This window comes from Phycodurus eques, chromosome 6 (genome assembly GCF_024500275.1).
Source record: "Phycodurus eques isolate BA_2022a chromosome 6, UOR_Pequ_1.1, whole genome shotgun sequence".
Classification (NCBI taxonomy): Eukaryota; Metazoa; Chordata; class Actinopteri; order Syngnathiformes; family Syngnathidae; genus Phycodurus; species Phycodurus eques.
In genome coordinates, this window is record NC_084530.1 from 18,394,685 (window position 1) to 18,417,354 (window position 22,670).

Genomic DNA, 22,670 nt, shown 5'->3' on the forward strand with positions numbered 1-22,670 from the left:
GGACATTTGACTCCATCTGGAGGAAGGGGATTAAGCACCTGAGCTCCAGGAAGGTGGCCGTGGCCGGTGGGGGTCTTCACGGACACGACAGGTGGATTAATCCGAGCGTGTGGTTTTCATTTCTGGGTGGAGGTGCTTCTGGTGCGTGCGTGTTTTCCCATCCACTTCTTTCCCTCTGATGGAGGCGCGATTAATGGATTAATTTCACGGGGGTAGGGGGGGGGGGGATTCACCCCTTGGAGAGCACCCGAATGGAGTAACACGCTGCAATGTCATCTCCACCCGGCCGCCTGGAGAGATGTGTCACGGGAATGGGGTGAGTGCCGCGGGTTTGATTGTGAATTGTCGCTTTTCACACGGAGCTCTGGTTGCGCAGGGGCACATTTTGGGATTTGGGGATGTAGGGTGCGGGAACAACCTGCTGCGTGGATCGGAGCGAGAGGGGGCGTCATTTTCGGAACCTCCTTTTTTTTTTATACACGCACTTTTTAATTCAACTCCGATCCTAACGCTCCGCACGCGGTTAAATGTGCTAATGAGTCACGCTGCTGTGCGCGCGCGTCCTCGCCTGGCAGGATTCAACAAGTCGTTGGTGGTGCGCGTGCAGTTCACGCGCAGCACCAACACAACGACAACAGTGACAACCACACTAATCACACACAATCTGTATCATTGGCAGATCAAGTTGAAATACTTTGGCACCAGGAGGAAGGAAGAGGATAGGGAGCCGGAGAAGAGGCGCGATGGCCGGCCAAGGCGACGGCGACGCGCGGGTCAGGGAAGCGGCGGCGGTGGCGCGCACGCTCACGGACCCGCGAGACGAAGGCGCAAAACGCTCTTTGTGACAGCCAAGGTAAGACAAGTGATAGCTACGCGCGCGTGGCCGCTGCAGCCTGTTGTTGACGCGCGCGCTGCCGCTGCTTGACGCTTGGCGGCGCTGTTGCATTGCTACTCGTGGATCACATGATGATGCTCGTGATGATGCTAACGGGAGACCATGCAAATGCATTCTCAAATTACACTTTGAATAGAGTCACGTTTTATAGACACACGCACACGCACGCACACACGCGCTTTTTGAGAAGTCATGCAGCCGCCTAATTCTCTACCAGGCGTATAATTTCAGATCAGGCTCATCATGCTAAACAGTGTGAGTGTGTCTGTGTTCTTGAATAGTACATGCCCCCCCACCCCCCCAGAAAAAGGAGGGCATCTCTATGTCCTCTGCAGGGCATGACAGAATGGAAAGCAGTGACAGTCTTCATTAATATAAATATGTTGTGCAAAAAGCTGCAGTCAGTTCACTCAATTTGTGTGTGTGTGTGCGCGATGGGGCGTGATGTCACTGCCACTACTTTTGCCCTCTTAAGGGTTACGTTTGTTGGTCACCAAGGTGCAAATATTTCTGAGCGATCCAAGGCAAGCTACACAGCGCCGAACAAAGTGACAGTGATGTCAAGGTGATCCAAAACATAACCAAGTTAACTCACGCAATAATCTAACAACTGTGATCGAAACATGCTAACTACTGCACTTGGAGACAACCTACTTCGCTAAAACTGGGGCCGAGGCTGATTTTCTTTTAACTTTCAATCTCATTTTTCATGGAATTCTCCCACAAAATCACTGCTTCAAACGAAAATGACTGACTTCCGGTTTAATTTCGGGCATGGGTCAGTGAGACTTTTTTAATGCGTCCATGTCAATACAATTTAATGTCAATTGCTGAAACATGTTGGAGGGGTAGATTTTCTTTCAAACTTTCATGACCCATTTTTCAGGGAATTCATCCTTGAAGTGCTTGCTTGCTTAAAATCAATATGGCCAACCTCCTGTTCGATTTTGAGCATGTGTTCTTTATACGTTTTGTTACATCCCATTATGATAAACGTCTGTCAAATTTCATGTTAATTTGTGAAACTGGTGTGGTGGGTGATGTCGCCCCCCCCCCCCCCCCTCAAAATTTCCCTTTTTCATGAAAATTAGCTCCAAAAATAGCTGCTTCAAACCAAAATGCCTGACTTCTCGATTTCAGCCATGGGTCCTTGAGATTTTTTTGTGTTCTGTTATGATAGACATGTCAGTCCAATTTCATGTCGATGGGTGAAGCTCGTGTTGGGGGCTCTTTTTTTTTTTTTTTTTTATATAAATAAACTGAATGCCTTCTGAAAACCCAAATGACCAACTTCCTGTTCGATTTTGTGTATGGGTCCCTCAGACTTTTTTGGTGCATCACATTATGATAAACATGTCCATCGAATTTCATGTTGATTGTTAAAACTGTGCTATTTTGTTCTGAAGTGAGCTCGCCAAAAGCAGGCCACATAACACAGAGAAAGAGTTAGTGATGTGATGCCGAGTACATTCAGAGGCCCCATTTTTGGAAAGGAGCATGAAACAAGTAGTGTGGAGGTGATATGTCGCCCTGCATCTGGATGAGCTGCTCCTCTGTTTAAAGCTGATGCTGGAGCCGCCGCCATAGTAGTGGTGGGGGCCGAGCAGATACGGCATTCGGTAGCATCTCTGGGTGCTTCTTTCCTTGCCTCAGTTTATAACCCACGTAATCTGTTACGTTAAACGCCACGCTCTCTCGCTCCCCTGCCGCTCACTCTGTCTTATTATTGTGCTTGGTTATAAAAAGATGACCCACTTGGGATTTTCCGACACATAAAACCTGGTCACATATACTGTCTGTGCTCCTTGGGCTGCAACGCTTTCTCAAGCACTTTACGAAGATGCATACTATTTGAGCAGTTGAACCTTCGCCGATTTGAAAATCATCACCTGACTAACTAACTAACTATCGGTGGTCAAAGCAGATAAGTGACGTGACAAACTCTCTATTTTTAACTAGATAGTGTCAATACAAACAAACTAACTAACTAACTAGTTATGGTCAAAACAATAAAACGAATGAAAAACAAAGCATTGAAGTAACAAATGAAATCTCTATTCAGTTAACTGTAACTGAACTGATTAACTGGTAAAAACAAAACGTATAAAGTAAGACTCAACGAACTAACAACATAATCTGTTTCAAGATCTAACAAATAACAAGTGGTTAACAAAACTAAAACTAATGACTGACTGATTAGCTATAAGTAATAACAAATGGAATACTAACTACCCAAGAAAGCATTGCACTAACAATATCATTCAGTTCTAACTAAATAACAAGTGGCGATCAGACAATAACCAACCCAACTAATGTACTAACTGACAGCACTGGGAAGATGACTTTGGAAATGTAGTTGCTTACAATTAAATGTTACCCTGTTCAAAATGTAACCATAGTGTAACTCTTTTAAGTCAAAGTAATATAACTAATTACATTTGATTGTATTTTGATTTCTGAATTTTGAATGAATGCATCAACAGAAACTTTGGACGTTTCCTCTAAAAGTTGGATTAAAACCATAGAGCACTATTTTGGAATCAACCACTGTATTTGTTCTTTACACAAATAATAAACTGATAACAAAACAATTACATACATTTTGTAATTATATTATGTAAACAACTGACTGACTAACTAACATCAAATGGAGCATTACCAATGATAAGACATCCAGTAGACAACATAGGAAGTATGTGGAAATGACGTGCTCTCATACATACGTACAGTATGTGTGTCAGCACTTGGTGTATATCAAACCAGCAGCGTGTTGTGTTTGAGGCATCAGCATCTGTTTACGGCTGCGTCTTTCTCATCCGCCTTTACTGCATTGCTCTCTGGGCATTTCCCCTTGGCGGCTGTATGGAGATTGAGTGCTAATTTTGGGCTCGGGCTCGAAAAATGTCTCGCCCGCACCAATAAAAGGAAGAAGGCTGTAATAGAAAATAGGCTGACGAATAGCAGCTGGAAGCCTTTTGAAGATCAGTGGAATTATCATTATTATAGAAAACACGCCGGCACGGTGGACCACTGGTTAGCACATCTGCTTCACCGTTCTGTGTGCCGTTTGCATGTTCTCCTTGTGTCTGGGTGAGTTTTCTCCGGGCTCTCCGGTTTCGTCCCACATCCCAAAAACGTGTGGTAGGTTGATTGAAGACTTTAAATTGCCCGTAGGTGTAAATGGTTGTTTGTTTCTATGTATCCTGCGATTGGCTGGCGACCGGTTCAGGGTGTACCACGCCTACCACCCGAAGATAGCTGGGATAGGCTCCAGGAGCCCGCGACCCGAGTGAGGATAAGCGGGTAAAGAAAATGGATAGATTGATAGAAAACACAACATACTACATACATACGACACAACATACATACATTTCTTTCTTGCTGGTGCACATAATAATTCACTGATGTTTCAAAGTTACACAGTGTAGTGCCAACTACTGGCGAGGAGGCCTAACCCGATGTCAGATTCTTTTGTCTTATGTATCGGTAGCTGGTATCGGCAGCCTTCATGAGTACCCGATACCGTGAAATAAGGCGGGTACCGTATCGGTTCAATACTGATACATATTATCGGTACATGCCCATCCCTATTTAAAACCCTCAGCTTTGTTGCCTTGTTTAAAACCCTATCTTGAATCCTAACCTTGACTGGAAACCCTAAACCTGGCTTGAAACCATAAATTGGAACCCCTAACACTTGCTTGAAACCGCTAACTCTGACTTAAAACCCTGAATTGAAACCCGAAGCCTTGTTTGAAACCGAGCTTGAAATCCTTCTTTAAAACACCAACCTGGGCGATTATATTGTTGTTATTCCCCCGTACAAAAACAAACAAACAAAAATAGTTTATTTTATTTTACATAGCACTTTAGCAACAACCACAGCTATAACAAAGTGCTGTACAAAAATACAACTCAAACATAAGACAATTTAACATAATATAATTTAAAAACAAAACAATCACAAAGTTTAAACAGTAAGATAAAATAAAATAAATAAATAAGACACAAATGTCAAAATCTCGAGCTGTATAAATAACGCCTGCCCTCTTGCCACATGCGAGCTCTCTTCTCTTCTTCTTCTTTTTGAAGGTGACACATTTTCTCCGTCTGAATGTTTATTTCCATTCGGAGCGTTAGCATGCGCAGCCGGCCAGCCTCCGGCGCGGCCGCTGGCCGTCAGCTGGCCGGCGAATGAAAGAAGTGGATGAACGAGATCTGGCTTTAAAGGCAATTAAAGCAAGACGCCTCTGCCTCACATTCCGAGACTGCCGGGACATCTGCGGCCCCGAGTGAGACCGGCTGGCTCGGCTTGTGCCTCCAACTGGTTCTCGGAAAAGGACTCCGCGTGCGGCGTGTCATGCCGTAGCTTGACATTGTAGACAGCCGTGCCCGGGGAAGATATTTCGGCGGTTTTGTGAGCCACATACAAGCTGGGTCCCACCCCCTGTGGTAGGACACAAATGACAAGAAGGAGAAAAGCTTCCAAATGTGATGTCAAGCCTTTGGAAGATTCCCTGTTTGATTCCGTGTTTGCGGCACATTTTGACATTGTGTGGTGGATACATGCTAGCATTGCGTCACGTCTTAAAAACCTTACCCATTGGTTCAAACCTTCCTTCGAAACCCCAACGCTGACTTAAAACCCTAATTTGAAACCCTAATCCTTGCTTGAAACCTTAGTGTGTGTGTGTGTGTGTGTGTGTAAAATGTGTTTAATATGTTTTGCTTTGTTTTTAATATATGTCAATATCTGTATTTTAGTACTGTCTTCTTTGTTGGTAAACCAAGGACACTTTCCCACCTCGGTGGACATTAAATTATTCTCTTCAATTCTATTCTAGCAAAATATAGAAACCCTAGATTGAGACACTAATCCTTGTTTGAAATGCTGACTTGAAACCCTTATTTAAACGCTAACCCTTTTTGAAACCCCAACCCTGACTTGAAACCCTACTTTGAAACCACATCCCTGTCTTAAAATCCTACTTAAAAACTCTAAACCTGGATTTGAACCCTAACCCTGGTTTGAAATCCTAATTTGAAACACTAACTGTTGTTTAAACCCTAACCAAATCTTGAAACTCTAATTTGAAACTCTTATCCTGGCTTGAAAACTCTACCTAAAAAGCTTAAAAGCCCTCTTTGAAACCCTAACCCTGGCTTGAAAGCCCAATTTGAATCCTTAACCCTGGCTTGAAACCCGACTTTGAAACACTAACCATTGTTTGAAACACTAACCGAATTTTGAAACTCTAATTTAAAATCCTAACCTTGGCTTTAAACCCCAATTTAAAACCCTAACCCTGGCTTGAAACTCTAGAATGAAACCCCAACGGTGGCTTTAAAACACTGATTTGAAACCCGAAACATATGATGAAAACCCTTAATTGAAACCTTAACCCTAATTTGATACCCTTTTTCTTGAAAGCTTGAAACCCTAACTTAGGCCTGGTACACACATAAACACAATGGGGCTCTTTTTGTCCTGATGTTGCCCCTTCCTGACCAAGGACAACAATTGGCCGACTATCTTAAATTTTGTAAGATTATCCTATAAGTTTATCCTTTGGTCTGAGGTGTATTAATAGTGAATAGGGTGTGAAACAGGTCATGGACGACAATCTTAAATATTGAACACGTTCAATATTTACAATAGAAAAATCTTCATATGTGTGGGGAAAGCTGACGACTTCCCAGTCAGGATCCATGAAATGGAATGTAGCCAATCAAGAAGCGACCTGACAGAGGAACAAGGAAGCGTAAAGCGGGCGTAAATAAAAACAAACATGTCCTACCCGATGTTATATTTTGTTTAAAAGTGGGTTCACCAGACAGCAAGAAGTATTTTCCAAAACAAGTCTTTATTGGTGACAACCTCATTCTACAACACTCCCACCTACAGTCCGTTGAGCAACACTTGGGTAACATGGGCGCAACATATCCGGTACCCTGTGAAGTTAGGACTTCAAAATAAAAGCATCCCAGTAAAAAACATGGTTCATACACCTGAAACAAAAGTCAGTTGGACCTCAGAAATGGAGGACCAACTCATGGAATGGGAAGCATGAGAGGGCTTATACAGTATAACTTCTCCACCAAGTTTTTCCACAATTTTTTTTCTTTTAGTTGGGGATTTTTATGTAAAAGATAGAACCAAGGCTCTTGTGTCGTCTTCGACGTCGCGTTGCTATGTTTCGTGTACATTTAGTTAGATGCCATTGGATCACGCAAGATTAGGTTCTTGGCAGACTAGATTTGAGATCTGTGGTGGTGCAGCAGTGTGTGTGATGTTCGTGTTGAGATTATCGACCACCACAGACAATACGACTAAAACTGTTATGCCAGAATTTTGTTAATTTTATTTTTTTTTTTTAATCGTCATGCGTGAAGTCTGTAGCAGATAAACAATCTTTTAAGATTTGAAAAATCCTTATGCATCTACCAGGCATTTGGGAGCCTGGAGATTCCATTTGCGTCAAGTTTCCCACCCTTAACTTTATGATGATAGGTGGCTAGAAGTTAGCATGTTAACTTGAGTGTTGGTGAAATTCCCAGTTTTTCGACTACTTCGTATTCTTTCAGTGTGCTAAGGTGTTGTGTAAATGTTTACCCAGTCACAGGTGACACGATGAACACAAGACGTGATGACATGATGAAAATTTGCTTTTTAACCCGCTTGTGATTATCCCGCCGCTAGTGATTAGCCTGAGCAACACACACTAATGAGTCACTTGACCCTCTGTGATTGGGTCCTTGTTGATGTGACCCCCTCTGATTGGCTCCTTGTTGATGTGCCTTGTGCCTCACAAGCTAATGCGCCAAAAGCCTCTTAGACCATGCCACGTGCGCGCTTGAATCATTTCATCAAAACACAGCCGGCGGTGGGGTGTCTCATTTCTCATTTGGAAGACTGAATCAGGTTTTTCTTATTTTTCTCGAAAGCCTGAAACCCTAATTTGAGAATGTGGCTGTAACAAAGAATATAACATACAACCCCAATTCCAATGAAGTTGGGACGTTGTGTTAAACATAAATAAAAACAGAATACAATGATTTGCAAATCATGTTCAACCTATATTTAATTGAATACACTACAAAGACAACATTTAATGTTCAAACTGATCAACTTTATTGTTTTTAGCAAATAATCATTAAATTTGAATTTTATGGCTGCAACACATTCCAAAAAAGCTGGGACAGGTGGAAAAAAAGACTGAGAAAGTTGAGGAATGCTCATCAAACACCTGTTTGGAACATCCCACAGGTGAACAGGCTAATTGGGAACAGGTGGGTGCCATGATTGGGTAGAAAAGGAGTGTCCCTGAATTGCTCAGTCATTCACAAGCAAAGATGGGGCGAGGTTCACCTCTTTGTGAACAAGTGCTTGAGAAAATAGTCGAACACTTTAAAGACAATGTTTCTCAATGTACAATTGCAAGGAATTTAGGGATTTCATCATCTACGGTCCATAATATCATCAAAAGGTTCAGAGAATCTGGGGAAATCACTGCATGGAAGCAGCAAGGCCGAAAACCAACATTGAATGCCCTTGACCTTCGATCCCTCAGGCGGCCCTGCATTAAAAACCGACATCGATGTGTAAATTATATCACCACATGGGCTCAGGAACACTTCAGAAAACTAATGTCAGTAAATACAGTTCGGCGCTACATCCGTAAGTGCAACTTGAAACTCTACAATGCAAAGCAAAAGCCATTTATCAACAACACCCAGAAACGCCGCCGAAAAGTGTTCTGTGGTCCGACGAGTCCACATTTCAATTTGTTTTTGGAAATTGTGGACGTCGTGTCCTCCGGGCCAAAGAGGAAAAGAACCATCTGGACAGTTATGGACGCAAAGTTCAAAAGCCAGCATCTGTGATGGTATGTGGCTGTGTTAGTGACAATGCCATAGGTAACTTACACATCTGTGAAGGCACTATTAATGCTGAAAGGTACATACAGGTTTTGGAGAAACATGCTGCCATCCAAGAAATGTCTTTTTCATGGACGCCCCTGCTTATTTCAGCAAGACAATGCCAAACCACATTCTGTACGTGTTACAACTGCATGGCTTTGTAGTAAAACAGTGCGGGTACTAGACTGGCCTGCCTGCAGTCCAGACCTGTCTCCCATTGAAAATGTGTGGCGCATTATGAAGTGTAAAATACGACAAGGGAGACCCCGGACTGTTGAACAGCTGAAGCTGTACATCAAGCAAGAATGGGAAAGAATTCCACCTGCAAAGCTTCAACAATGAGTTTCCTCAGTTCCCAAACATTTATTGAATGTTGTTAAAAGAAAAGGTGTTGTAACACAGTGGTAAACATGACCCTGTCCCAGTTTTTTTGGAACGTGTTGCAGCCATAAAATTTCAAGTTAATTATTATTTGCTAAAAACAAGAAAGTTGATCAGTTTGAACATTATATAGCTTGTCTGTGTAGTGTAAACAATTAAATACAGGTTGAACATGATTTGCAAATCATTACATTCTGTTTTTATTTATGTTTAACAGAACGTCCCAACTTCGTTGGAATTGAGGTTGGAATTTAATTAATGTTTGTTAATGCCCTTTATCAACTCCTAGGCAGGGACTGTTAATAATTTGATGTTTGGGTTTTTATTGAAGGACATTCTTATTTTTTGGGGTTCTTTTGTTGTTGGTCTTTGAAAAAAAGATTTAAATAAAAAAGAAAATAGTTGGCGATAGATAAATAGAAGATAGAGAGACAGAAGAATTCATGTTATCTATTTAAATGCAAAACAACAAAGAAATACGACTGATGTCTTTTAGCGCAAATCTTATTTCTCATGTGTTCATAATATAAAAGTTTTTTTAGTCGAGATTCAGTGTTTAAGCAAAATTTAAGTTTGTTGCTATATGATAAACTTTAACGCTACATTTCTGCAGAGAAGGGAAACATGCACATCGCAGTGAGTTTTCATTAAATATTGAGTTTGGCCCGCGACGTCCCAATTTTTAATTTTGGCCCCCCGTGAATTTGAGTTTGACACCCCTGCTATATTGAAATGTTAACCTCGGCTTGAAACCTAAATTTTAAAACCTAACCTTGACTTGAAACCCTACATAGAAACCATAACGCTTCTTTAAAACATTCACCCTGACTTGAAACCCTAATTGGGAACCCTAGCCCTTGTTCGAAACCGTAACTCAGGCTTGAAATCCTATTTTGACCTTGGCTTGAAACCCTAATATGAAACCCTAACAATTGTTTCAAACGTTAAGCGTTTACACTACTGCAATTGAAAATCTTACCCTTGTTTGAAACTGTAAGGTTTCGTGGTTTGAAACCCTAAACCGTTGTTTGAAACCTTCAACCTGGCTTGAAACCCTGCCTTTGAAACCTTTGAAAATGTCACCAAATTAATAATAATAATAACACCAGATTTTTTTTTTCAAAACCCCAACCCTTGTTTGAAACCCAAATTTGAAACCCTAACTCTGTTTTGAAACATTATTCCTTGGCTTGAAACCATACTTCGAAACCCTAATTCTTGTTTGAAAATGTAACCAAAACTCAAAGCTCTAATTTGAAACCTGAATTCTTAACCTTGGCTCGGAACTCTACTTCAAAACCCTCATTCTTCTTCGAACCCCTAACTCTGTCTTAAAATCCTACATTGACACGATCTTGAAAAATTACTTTGAAACGGTAACCCTTGTTTGGAACACTAACCCTGACTTTCAAACCCTAATTTTGAAAATCCCCCCTGTGAAGCAGCGTGCCTGTCACCCCAAATGTGTGCGAGGGCAGTACCAGCTGTCTTCTTGATCAAGTGACTTCCCTTCATTACCTCACATGTAATGATTTCATCATACGTCATCTACTTCTTGGTCTGTGTGAGCGTAATAATTGCGTTCGGCGGTTAAACGGAAGATTTCGCAGCAAATATCAACATCTGCCGGTGGCATCTGGAAGCCAGACTGACTGACGAGGGCCCAGAGACCCGAGCGTTTAGCCGCCAGGATTCTAATTCTCTCGTGGCTCATCGTCACTGCGACAAACACCTCCATGCCACACAGACACACGCACACACACATTATTAACACCATGGCTTAGTGTAGATTTAAGCCATCTGTCATCCATTTTGAAAGCAAAGACAAGCTCAATATTGATACGCGGCGGCCATTGTGAAGGAAGACGCAGATGTGCTCGCCACTAATTTCAAAGATGTTTTTCATGTTGGACCAGGTGCGAACCCCATGTCAACCCCCCCCAAGTCTATTTCAACTGCTGCCCTTTTCCCCAAATAGTTTGATTTCATTCGATTAGCACAGCATGTTGCGGCAACAGTGATACCTTTTATTTTATTTTATTTATTTTTTTTGCCTCTTGCTTGTTGCCCAGAATGTCCATTAGCTGTCCTGTCTGTCCCTCAGCAAAACATAACCAAGATGATAAATAAACCAACCCAAAAAGTGCAAATTGACTAACTGGTCCAGACGTAAGTGGACAAATGGGGCACTAACTAACTAATAGTGGTTTATGCAGAATAAAACTCACAAAGAAACAAAACAAACAAGCTAAGCTCAAAACTAACTACTAAAACTACTACTCGAACTGATTGACCGAATCACTAAAGAACTAACCAGTGGTGGTTGAAACGGTGGCAAAAAACTAAAACAAATGAACTGACTGTAACAGGTTAGGCTGTAACTAACTAACTAACTAACTAACTAACTAACTAACTAACTCCCTCCCTCCCTCCCTCCATTCTGAACTCTTACTAAGTGGTATTTAGCCAGGTCCTACAATGCCTAAAATTCATAGGTTATTTTTTTTGTTACCAAACTTTACAGTAACTTGAAAAATAGCTGAATAATCTATTATCCTTGACATCTGATTTCAAAACTAATTATTCATCCATTTATTGAGTACATTTATTGGCAATAAAACATTTATATGGTTTCACAGTCATAATGGCCCTGTGAGGAAAATCATAACGATAATGTGGCCTGTGACAAAAAACAAATGGCCCTGTGACAAAAACTAGTTTGACACCCCTACAGTATCAGAAGCACTGAGCTATATTTAAAACTTATATGAAATTTATTAATTTATTTCCAACAGTCTATTATCTTCATTTAATCTTCATTTTGCTTCCAGTCATGTGAATATTAGATTCCCACCCCCAGATTTCAGCTTCTATGTGTTTCCATGACAAGGTAATCTTCCGAGGGCCTTCAGAATACTGGCTTCGTGCACATAACATAGCCGTTTTTTTGTTTTTTTTTAACCAATCAGATTTCAGATAAGGTGCTGAGAGACATCAGCATTTTTCCATCCTCTGGTTGGTTGAGTTAAATAGTCTTCTTGTGTGCACTACTCTGATTGGTTGAGCTAAATAGTCATGTGTGTATACAGTGTATTTATTCATTTTTATGTAGTTTGTATTCATTCTTCATCTTAAATAATGAAATATTTAATACATTAACAAAAATTACTAAAATATGTTTAACATACATTTGACATTTAATTAATATTGTTTAATTAATTAATAATTAGTAAATGATGCCATTTAAAACTAAGAATTTATTATTATTCTATTATTAGAAGCAACTGTTTTACATACACTTGACCTTTTTATTTGTATTTTTTTTTTTTTTTTTTTTTACATCTACAGTTGACGTGGCTCATTTGTCCATTTTTAAAAGTTGAATAAATGAACTAGCTAACAAACTACCAAATAAAACACCTAGTGAGCGAGGAATATTAGCTGACAAACTAGCGCTTTTGACTATTTTCCCCATTTTGTTCTTTTAAACGCGACAGTGATTTTCCATCTCATTACGTTCTGTTTTCTTTCAATCCAGTTTGACAATGGCGGTCTACGATGGCTGTTGTTTATGCTCTTTTGCTTAAGACTGCCATTGTTATCCTGCCTACTCGCAAACGCGCCCGCTATTGTGACGTCTGTGAAGCATTATTCTAGAAAAGATAACACACACAGTGGGGTCTCTTTGAAAATGACAGCAAAAACCTATTTTCTCAGCAGCCTTAAAGGAAGCCAGCAGATGATTAGGCCCCTTTCGGAAACTCATCAAGTACAATGGCTCTCATACTTCATATAGGAACATTCATTCATTCATTCATTTTCTCAGCCGCTTCTCCTCACTAGGGTCGCGGGCGTGCTGGAGCCTATCCCAGCTATCATCGGGCAGGAGGTGGGGTACACCCTGAACTGGTTGCCAGCCAATCGCAGGGCACATACAAACTATCAACCATTCACACTCACATTCACACCTACGGGTAATTTAAAGTTGTTAATCAACCTACCATGCATGTTTTTGGGATGTGGGAGGAAACCGGAGTGCCCGGAGAAAACCCACGCAGGCATGGGGAGAACATGCAAACTCCACACAGGCGGGGCCGGGGATTGAACCCCGGTCATCAGAACTGTGAGGCAGACGTTCTAACCAGCCGTCCATATAGTAACAATGACGTTGAATTATACAGTATTTAAGTAGAGATTGTCCTCCAGGGCGCCCTCTACAGGCGTACAGTGGACTTAATTATGGGACAATCACCCCCTTTCACACAGAGCCAACAAAAGTAGTGAACCCAGCCAAGGTGAAACTACATACAGCAACACAGCATTCATTCATGCATTTGAGATAACTGGAATTTAAAACCCTAACTCTGTCCCTACGTTTGAAAGCCCAAATTTGAAACCTTTAACGTTGATTGAAGACCGAACTCTTGATTATAACCCTAACCCTCGCATGAAACCCTGTTTTGCAACCCTGACCTTATCTTGAAATCCTAACCCTTGCTTGAAACCATAACCATGGCTTGAAACTCTAATTTAAAACCATAAACCTGATTTAAAACACTGCCTATGGCTTGAAACCCAACTGTACAGCCATAACTCTGTCTTCAAAACCCTAATGTAAAACCATAATCCCCGTTTAAAACCCTAATCCTGCCTTGAAACACTAATTTGAAACCATAACCCTCAATTGAAACCCTAATCCAGGTTTGCAGCCCTAATTTGAAAGATTAACCATCCATTAATCCATTTTCATCCGCTTAACCGAGGTCGGGTCACGGGGGCAGTAGCTTTAAGAGGGAAGCCCAGACTTCCCTCTCCCCAGCCACTTCCTCCAGCTCTTCTGGGGGGATCTCGAGGTGTGCCCAGGCCAGCTGGGAGACATAGTCTCTGGTCGTCCCCAGGGTCTCCTCCCGGTGGGACGTGCCGGGAACACCTCACCAGGGAGGTGTCCAGGAGGCATCCTAATCAGCACCTCTCAATGCAGAGGAGTAGCAGCTCTGCTCTGAGCCCCTCCTGGATGACTGAGCTTCTCACCCTATCTCTAAGGGAGAGCCTCGATACCCTGCAGAGGAAACACATTTCGGCCATTTGTATCTGGGATCTTGTTCTTTCGGTCACGACCCAAAGCTTGTGACCATAGGTGAGGGTAGGAACGTAGATCGACCGGTAAATTGAGAGCTTCACCTTTTAGTTTAGCTCCTTCTTCACCACAACGAACCAATACAAAGTTCGCATCACTGCAGATGCCGCACCGATCCGCCTGTCGCTCTCCCGTTGCATTCTTCCCTCAATCGTGAACAAGACCCCAAGATACTTAAACTTCAGAATCAGAATCATCCCCCGACCCGGAGAGGGAACTCCACCCTTTTCCGACTAAAGACCATGGTCTCAGATTTAGAGGTGGTGATATTTATCCCAACCGCTTCCCACTTGGCTGCGAACCGCTCCAGTGAGAGTTGGAGATCATGACTTGATGAAGCCAACAGAACCACATTCTCTGCAAAAAACAGAGCTGCAATACTGAGGCCACCAAACTGGAACCCCTCTACGCATCGGCTGCAGCTAGAGATTCTGTCCATAAAAGTTATGAACAGAATCGGTGACAAAGGGCAGCCTTGGGGGAGTCTAACCCTCACTGGAAATGAGATTTTCCACCACGACAGGCACCGACCACTTTATGGCTACAGCTCCAGTCGGCTGCCTCCGCAATGGAGGCACGGAACAGGGTCCACTTGGACTCAATGTCCCCTGTCTCCCCTGGAAAGTGGGTGAAGTTCTACCAGAGTTGGGAGGTGAAACCCCTTCTGACAGGGGATTCTGCCAGACTTTCCCAGCAGACCCTCACAATATGTTTGGATCTGCCAGGTTGGACCGGCATCTTCCCCCACCATCAGTGCCAACACACCACCAGGTGGTGATCAGTTGACAGCTCCGCCCCTGTCTTCACCCGAGTGTCCAAGACATGGGGCCGCATGTCCGATGACACGACCAGTCGATCATCCAACTGCGGCCTAGGGTGTCCTGGTGCCAAGTGCACATATGGACATGGGCAGCTGTGGCCCAATGGTTAAGATCATTGCCTGCCACCGTGGGGGACTTAGGTTCAAGACCCAGACCGGACCATCTGCCAACATCCCACGGACTCACGGCGGTGGTGTCCTTGAGCAAGACACTGATACTCCAAGCTGCTCCCCGGCTGCTTCAGCTTCCCTTTGCTCACCCTGTATGTTCACTGTAATGGGTGAAATGCAGAGAACAAATTTTGTTTGCATCCATACAAGTTCATGACAATAAATCTGTTCTTTACTTCCATCCATCCATTTTCCGTACCGCTTCTCCTCACTAGGGTCGCAGGCGTGCTAGATCCTATCCTAGCTATCTTCCGATGAGAGGCAGGATACACCCTGAACTGGGCACCAGCCAATTGCAGGGCACATATAAACAAACAACCATTCGCACTCACATTCACACCTACAGGCAATTTAGAATCTTCAATCGACCTACCACGCATGTTTTTGGGATGTGGGAGGAAACCGGAGTGCCTGGAGAAAACCCACGCACATGCAAACACCACACAGGCGGGGCTGGGATTTGAACCCCAGTCCTCAGAACTGTGAGGCAGATGTGCTAACCAGTCGTCCACCGTGCCACCTGTTCTTTACTTGAGTATTTAATTTTCCGACAACTTTTTACTTGTACTCACTTAATTTTTAAAACGATACCTGTGCTTTCTCCTCCTTAATTTGTCAAAACAGGCTTGTTACTTGTTCAACCTCTGTGGATGATGACACAGTAAGACATAAATAGAGAGAGGTACTTGATTGATTGATTGACATTTGGCTCTCATAAGGTAGAAAAACAGTGACCGTCGCAAAATGGAGGAACGTGAACCAGTGAGCAAAAAAATGATGATGCAACAAATTTGGAGAAGCAATTTATTCCACATCTACTGTCTTTCTTTTTCTTTCTTTTTTTTTTTTTTTTTTTTTTTTTTTTTTTAAAGAGGACTGTAATGTAATCTTGGACTGTAATCTTGGAATGTACGAATGTAGGACTGTAGGAATGTAGGACTCTAATCTTGGAATGATTTGTGGTAAATTCGTTTTCTCTTGTGTCAACCTAAACACCATCAGCGTTACTATTTGCTGACTGAGCATTTTTTGTTTAAGCATTGGGAATATGTTGTTTTAATAAGGTGTCCAGTACATTTTTACTCTTATGAGGAAAAAAAATGGGAAGAATATGTTTTATTCTCTTATTAACTTACATGCTCGTGTTGAGAAGTATGAGCATACAAGTAAATAAGAGGGAAACTATTTTTCTTCTCATTTTGCCAAGTAATCAAAACAGATTTGCATATAATAGTCAGTAAAGAATCCTTTCTAATTTTGCACTTAAGTACATTTCAGAGTCTGAACATTTTAACTTTTGCTTAAGTAAATGAGTTGAAATAGCACTTTTACTTTTTCTAGCTTTTTTTTTTTTTCACTTATAGGTTTAATTTGCGACCAAGCTCATGAACCAAATCCATTTCCCCATTGAAATGAATTGAAATCCCATTAATCCATTCCAGCCCACCGAAAACACCGCAATTTTTGTCGCTTGTTTTAACAACGAAAAACAGTAGCACTATATTGTATAGAAACTATAGGCATGGGCCAGTTATTGCATTTGTAATTTTTTTTTTAGTCATAATGCAAGCAAAGTGTCACGAACCGTCAGTGAGCCCCAACGATTTTTCCCCTTGTTAAAATAGTTGTCATTTTTGGCAATTTTTCAGGTACTCGGCTAATTAAAGGAACGATGTGCAAAATGTGCATATGAAGAGTGGCTGCTAGAGGAGACGTAATACAATATCACATTTACGAGAGGGCCACCCATCACTCTTTGACAAATTCAACCATAAGGCTATCTTGAAATAAATGTTGGCGACCAGCTGCGAAACTAAGCGTGTCTACAATTGGTGAAATAAATACAACTGACTTGCTACCAAAGGTGAAATCATTAATTAATCGAGCGAAGGCACATATTTTACAATTGGAAAATCTCACGGCACACCAACAAACAAAAATGTCACAAAAAGTGGATACACAGTAATTACTGTATGCACTTCCTGCCATCTAATAGAAGAGCTTTTGTTTGTTCTGTCTGTCACTATGCCTCACTGGCATAAATAGAGGAACAAAGATACATTATTTCTTGTAAATGAATAATTTTTTGAGCAGTTAAGTAAAATTTTATAATTTCCCACAGCACACCTGAAGATCGCTCTTGGCACACTCTAATGCAAACTACATTTTTATCCGATTAGTCAATTAATCGATGTAATAATCAACAGAATAATTGATTTAAAAAATATTCGATATCGGCATCCCTACTTGCTCCCGAGGCAGATATTATGGCTAACTAGCCTAACTAAAATCGCCTCGTTTCTGCCCTGAAGTTACTTCACAAAGTGGATAAGTTATTTGCTCAAACATTTTAAAACAATACAATACACTTTACACCTGTGATTGCAATACTTTAATACCAATAGGAATATACCAGCCCATGCCCAATAAAAACATAATCACAGAGAAGCTAAAGAAATTAACTTGTTTTATAAAGTGTAATTACTGTACACACTAGAATGTGTGTAAGGGGCGTAGCACTTTATCTACCTCTACTTGAGTACAGACCGTGTGTACTTTTGCCACCTCTTGTCTGGTTTACGACGGCGCTTCCCAAATGCTATTAGTGGCTAGCAGATTTGTGTCCGCTTACAAAATGACAACAAAATGACAAAAAGGACAATTCAAGATGGCGCCTACCAGTGTGGCCGCCTCGGTAACGCGCTCTCTAGTATTGTCTTTGTTTTTGTGTTTTTCGTCCGTCTTTGGAGACCTTACACGACTCACTTACACAAGGGGAGACCTGCTAACCATCAAGGAGGCTACTCCGGACTTTCTGTCACCAACTTTCGAAAATCCGCTCAGTTTTTTCCCCGAGTTACTCACCGGAGCGGCGTCCGCGGTTTTCGGCGCATGGATGCGGAAGCGGCGCCACAGAGGAAAACGAGCCGGAATTCAGGTGAAACTCCGCAAGAGAGGACACAGATTGGCGTTCCCGTCGATCCACCTCGCGTATGTACGCTCCCTACCCAACAAAATGGACGAGCTTCATCTTCTGTTAAAGACCAGTAAAGACTTCGGACGTTCCGCGGCCATGTGCTTCACGGAGACCTGGCTTTGCGACGCCGTACCCGATGGCGCCGTCACGCTTCCCGGCTTCAACATTCATCGAGCGGACCGCGACATGGAATCATCGGGAAAAACGAAGGGCGGCGGGATATGCCTCCATATAAACGAAAAATGGTGTACGGACGTCACGGTGCTCAGCACACACTGCAGCCCGCATTTGGAGTCGCTGTTTCTGAACTGTAAACCATTTTACGCGCCACGTGAGTTTGCATCGTTTATACTGGCTGGAGTCTATATCACACCGCAAGCTAACACGAGCACCGCATTGCTAACGCTCGCCGAACAAGTCAACGAAATTGAAAAAAACACCCTGACTCACCCCTCATTATTCTCGGGGACTTTAACAAAGCTAAACTCAACCACGAACTCCCTAAATACAAGCAGCACATCGACTGTCCTACCAGGGAAAATAATACTTTAGACCACTGCTACACTACGGTAAAAAACGCATACCGTGCTATACCTCGTGCAGCCCTGGGCTCGTCTGATCACTGCTTAATTCACTTAATACCGACGTACAAGCAAGTACTTAAATGTGCGAAGCCTACAGTGAAAACAGTCAAAAAGTGGACCAATGAAGCAAAGATGGAACTTCAAAGCTGTTTAGACTGCACAGACTGGAGTGTCTTTGAAAATTCAGCTGGCAGCCTGGATGAATATACGGACACTGTCACATCCTATATCAGTTTCTGTGAAGAGGTTTGTGTACCAACAAAATCATTTCGGACATTCAACAACAACAAGCCGTGGTTCACTGCTAAACTTAAGCAGCTTCGCCAAGCTAAGGAAGATGCATATCAGAGCGGGGACAGGGCCCTGTACAATCGAGCTAGAAACCAGCTTACTAAAGAAATTAACATTGCAAAGAGGATCTATGCAGCAAAGTTGGAAAAACAGTTTAGCGCGAACGACTCGAAATCAGTCTGGCGTGCATTCCAATCGCTGACTAATTACAAGCGACGATCCCCCCAAGCTGAGAACAATAGCACACTAGCCAACGACTTGAATACCTTCTATTGCAGATTTGAAAAGGACAGTTTCACTCCACACACCCACCCGGCCGCACCCGCGACCACAACCACACCTCTGACTTCTGCGTTAACCATCCATGAACAGGATGTGAGACGCATCTTCAAACAACAGAAGATTAACAAAGCAACAGGACCGGACCATGTGTCCCCATCCTGCCTCAAAGTCTGCGCGGACCAGCTCGCTCCAGTCTTCACTCAGATCTTTAACAGATCTTTGGAAATGTGCGAAGTTCCATCCTGCTTCAAACGCTCCACCATCATTCCAGTCCCCAAGAAACCTGCAATCTCTAGTCTGAATGACTACAGGCCTGTCGCTTTGACATCTGTGGTCATGAAGTCCTTTGAACGTCTCGTGCTGGACCACCTCAAGAGTGTCACAGGTCCCCTGCTGGACCACCTGCAGTTAGCCTACCAAGCGAACAGGTCTGCGGATGATGCAGTCAACATGGGACTGCACTTCATCCTAGAACACCTCGACAGTGCAGGGACCTACGCGAGGATCCTGTTCGTGGACTTCAGCTCAGCGTTCAACACCATCATCCCTGAACTCCTTTCAACCAAGCTTCTCCAGCTCAGCGTCTCACCTGCCATCTGCCAGTGGATTTACAGCTTTCTGACGGGCAGGACACAGCAGGTCAGGCTGGGGGAGGCCACCTCATCCACACGCAGCATCAGCACTGGGGCGCCCCAAGGTTGTGTCCTCTCTCCGCTGCTCTTCTCTCTCTACACGAACGACTGCACCTCAGTGAACCCGACTGTCAAGCTCCTGAAGTTTGCAGATGACACCACTGTCATCGGCCTCATCAAGGACGGCGATGAGTCTGCATATCGACAGGAAGCGGAGCGGCTGGAGCTGTGGTGCGGGCGACACAACCTGGAGCTGAACACGCTCAAGACGGTAGAGATGATCGTGGACTTCAGGAGGCATCCTTCGCCACAGCTGCCCCTCACGTTGTCCAGCTGCCTTGTGTCAACCGTCGAGACCTTCAAGTTCCTGGGAATTACAATCTCTCAGGACCTGAAGTGGGCGAACAACATCAACTCCGTCCTCAAAAAGGCCCAGCAGAGGATGTACTTCCTGCGGCTTCTGAGAAAGCACGGCCTGCCACCGGAGCTGCTGAGACAGTTCTACACAGCGGTCATCGAATCGGTCCTGTGTTCTTCCATCACAGTCTGGTTTGGTGCTGCTACAAAAAAGGACAAACTCCGACTGCAACGGACAATCAAAACTGCTGAAAGGATTGTCGGTACCCCCCTACCCACCATTGAGGACTTGCACGCTGCCAGAACTAAGACAAGGGCGTGCAAAATCCTCTCGGACCGTCTGCACCCCGGTCACCGGCTCTTCCAGCTCCTTCCCTCAGGTAGGCGCTACCGATCAACGCAAACTAGAACTAGTAGACATTCCAACAGCTTCTTCCCTCTTGCGATCAACTTCTTAAACACCTAACCTATAATTCCATTACAACAAGCTGGGAATTTTTTGACTTGAGTTCGTTGTCACATTTCTGTGGGGCCAATTATTTATTACTTGTGCACTCACTGTAGTTGTCTCGCCATGCTGCACTATTTGCATATACTGGCCACTCATGCCAGAGTAGCATCTGCTCCATCTGCACACTGATTGAGGAGTATCTGTAACATTTGCACAACCGACACTGTCCCAGATGATCGCACTACTCGTCACTTTAAACCGCATACACTCCTTGAAGTCTCAGCGCCCTTTGCACAATGGTAATTGCACCGGACTATTGCAATATTAGTCGTTCGAACTGCTCTAAGTGCTAGAGGACTCTGCATCTTTTTGCACAATTGTTTTTTGTCAATGTCTTTATGTCCCCAAAGTGTTCTGTAAATTGACTGTTTGTTGTACTAGAGCGGCTCCAACTACCGGAGACAAATTCCTTGTGTGTTTTGGACATACTTGGCAAATAAAGATGATTCTGATTCTGATTCTGATTCTGAATGATGTGACCACCGGTAATAATCTCTTCCACCCCCGCACCCCCCCCCCCCACACACACACACACCTAGTTGTGTTGTTCAAATCACTACAACGGTAATCTCAAGTGGATAAATAACACGCATAAAAGTCCACGGTAGAATCAATAAAGGCTTCACTCACTTTGTGCTTGCGCGCGTGCACGAGCGGCGTGTGTGTGTCTAACAGACCTTTGACTGAGTGACTTACAGGTGAGTGGGAAATGGTATAAACACAGGAGAGGATCGATAGCAATTTTCAGAGAGGGTTCCCAAACTACGCTGGACGTGAACAGTTGTCAATGCTCATCTTGTAAGCACGTCCGTATTCTTCCTCCTTACAGTATTTGTGTTCTATATTTAAAGATGTTTACAGGTGTGGAGGAAAGAGCCACAGTGGAATGAGAACTGACAAGCAAACTGATGTTATACATGAAGTCGCTACCAGATACTGACAAATTGCTACCAAGGTTTGGTTTCCAAACGAGGGCTTAATAGATGAGGAAGAAACAGGTTGCTCAAGAGAGAGGATGTTGGCGAGAATTGAAGGGAAAGTGTGGATATTTGAAAGGAAGCTCGCCGGCTCCATTCATTTGAACGTACCAGCGAGGAATCTACCTTGCATACATTCTGATCACAAGCTATGCTTTTTCATCGACAGGCACATTATACATTATAAATATAGTTTAGCATTGATGTAAAACAACGGGCTTAAGCCGAGGCGGCGGGACGGGTCGGAAACCCGGAAATGCATTTTCACCGTGAGGTAAAGCTTTTGTGCATTTTGATTGAATGTAAGCTGCGACGTTAAGACGCCGTGCAACGACAATTCAAATTTTTAATTGTGGCAAAACCAGTGGCCGACCGATCGGTCGCTAATGGCAACAGTTACCAAACCACGCACACTGCGCCATAGTTCAATCGGCTTCGGCGGCGGGACGCGCCAGCCTTAACCACCATAATCCTAACATTAACCCATCCTAAACGGCCTTAACACAAACCCTAGTCCGAAACCTAACCATAACAAACTCATTTGTTTTTTATTTCATTTTGTACAACCGTGATACATATTTGGGATGGACATCTCGTTACATCTGCGTAGCCTACTCTTCCCGCGATGCAGGAGCCAATCATGTTGAAGCGGGACGTGTCGTTCCAGGAAAATGCTTGGGAATCCTAAGAATGCATGTGAGAATCCCTTTCCGGCTTGTGGCAATTATAATTTGT

General features: G+C 43.2%; 1 protein-coding gene across 2 annotated transcripts in view; it reads left to right on the plus strand.

The window, feature by feature from the left end:
• The window catches only part of grin2ab (glutamate receptor, ionotropic, N-methyl D-aspartate 2A, b), a 139,725-nt gene that overhangs the window by 148 nt on the left and 116,907 nt on the right, over nucleotides 1-22,670 (plus strand). For both annotated transcript variants that reach the window (XM_061680087.1, XM_061680088.1), the window contains exons 1-2: nucleotides 1-316; nucleotides 680-853. The exon at nucleotides 1-316 is cut by the window's left edge and continues 148 nt beyond it. In XM_061680087.1, the coding sequence (XP_061536071.1) occupies nucleotides 299-316; nucleotides 680-853 (192 nt within the window). In that variant the 5' untranslated portion in view covers nucleotides 1-298. The remainder of the gene's footprint in view (nucleotides 317-679; nucleotides 854-22,670) is intronic.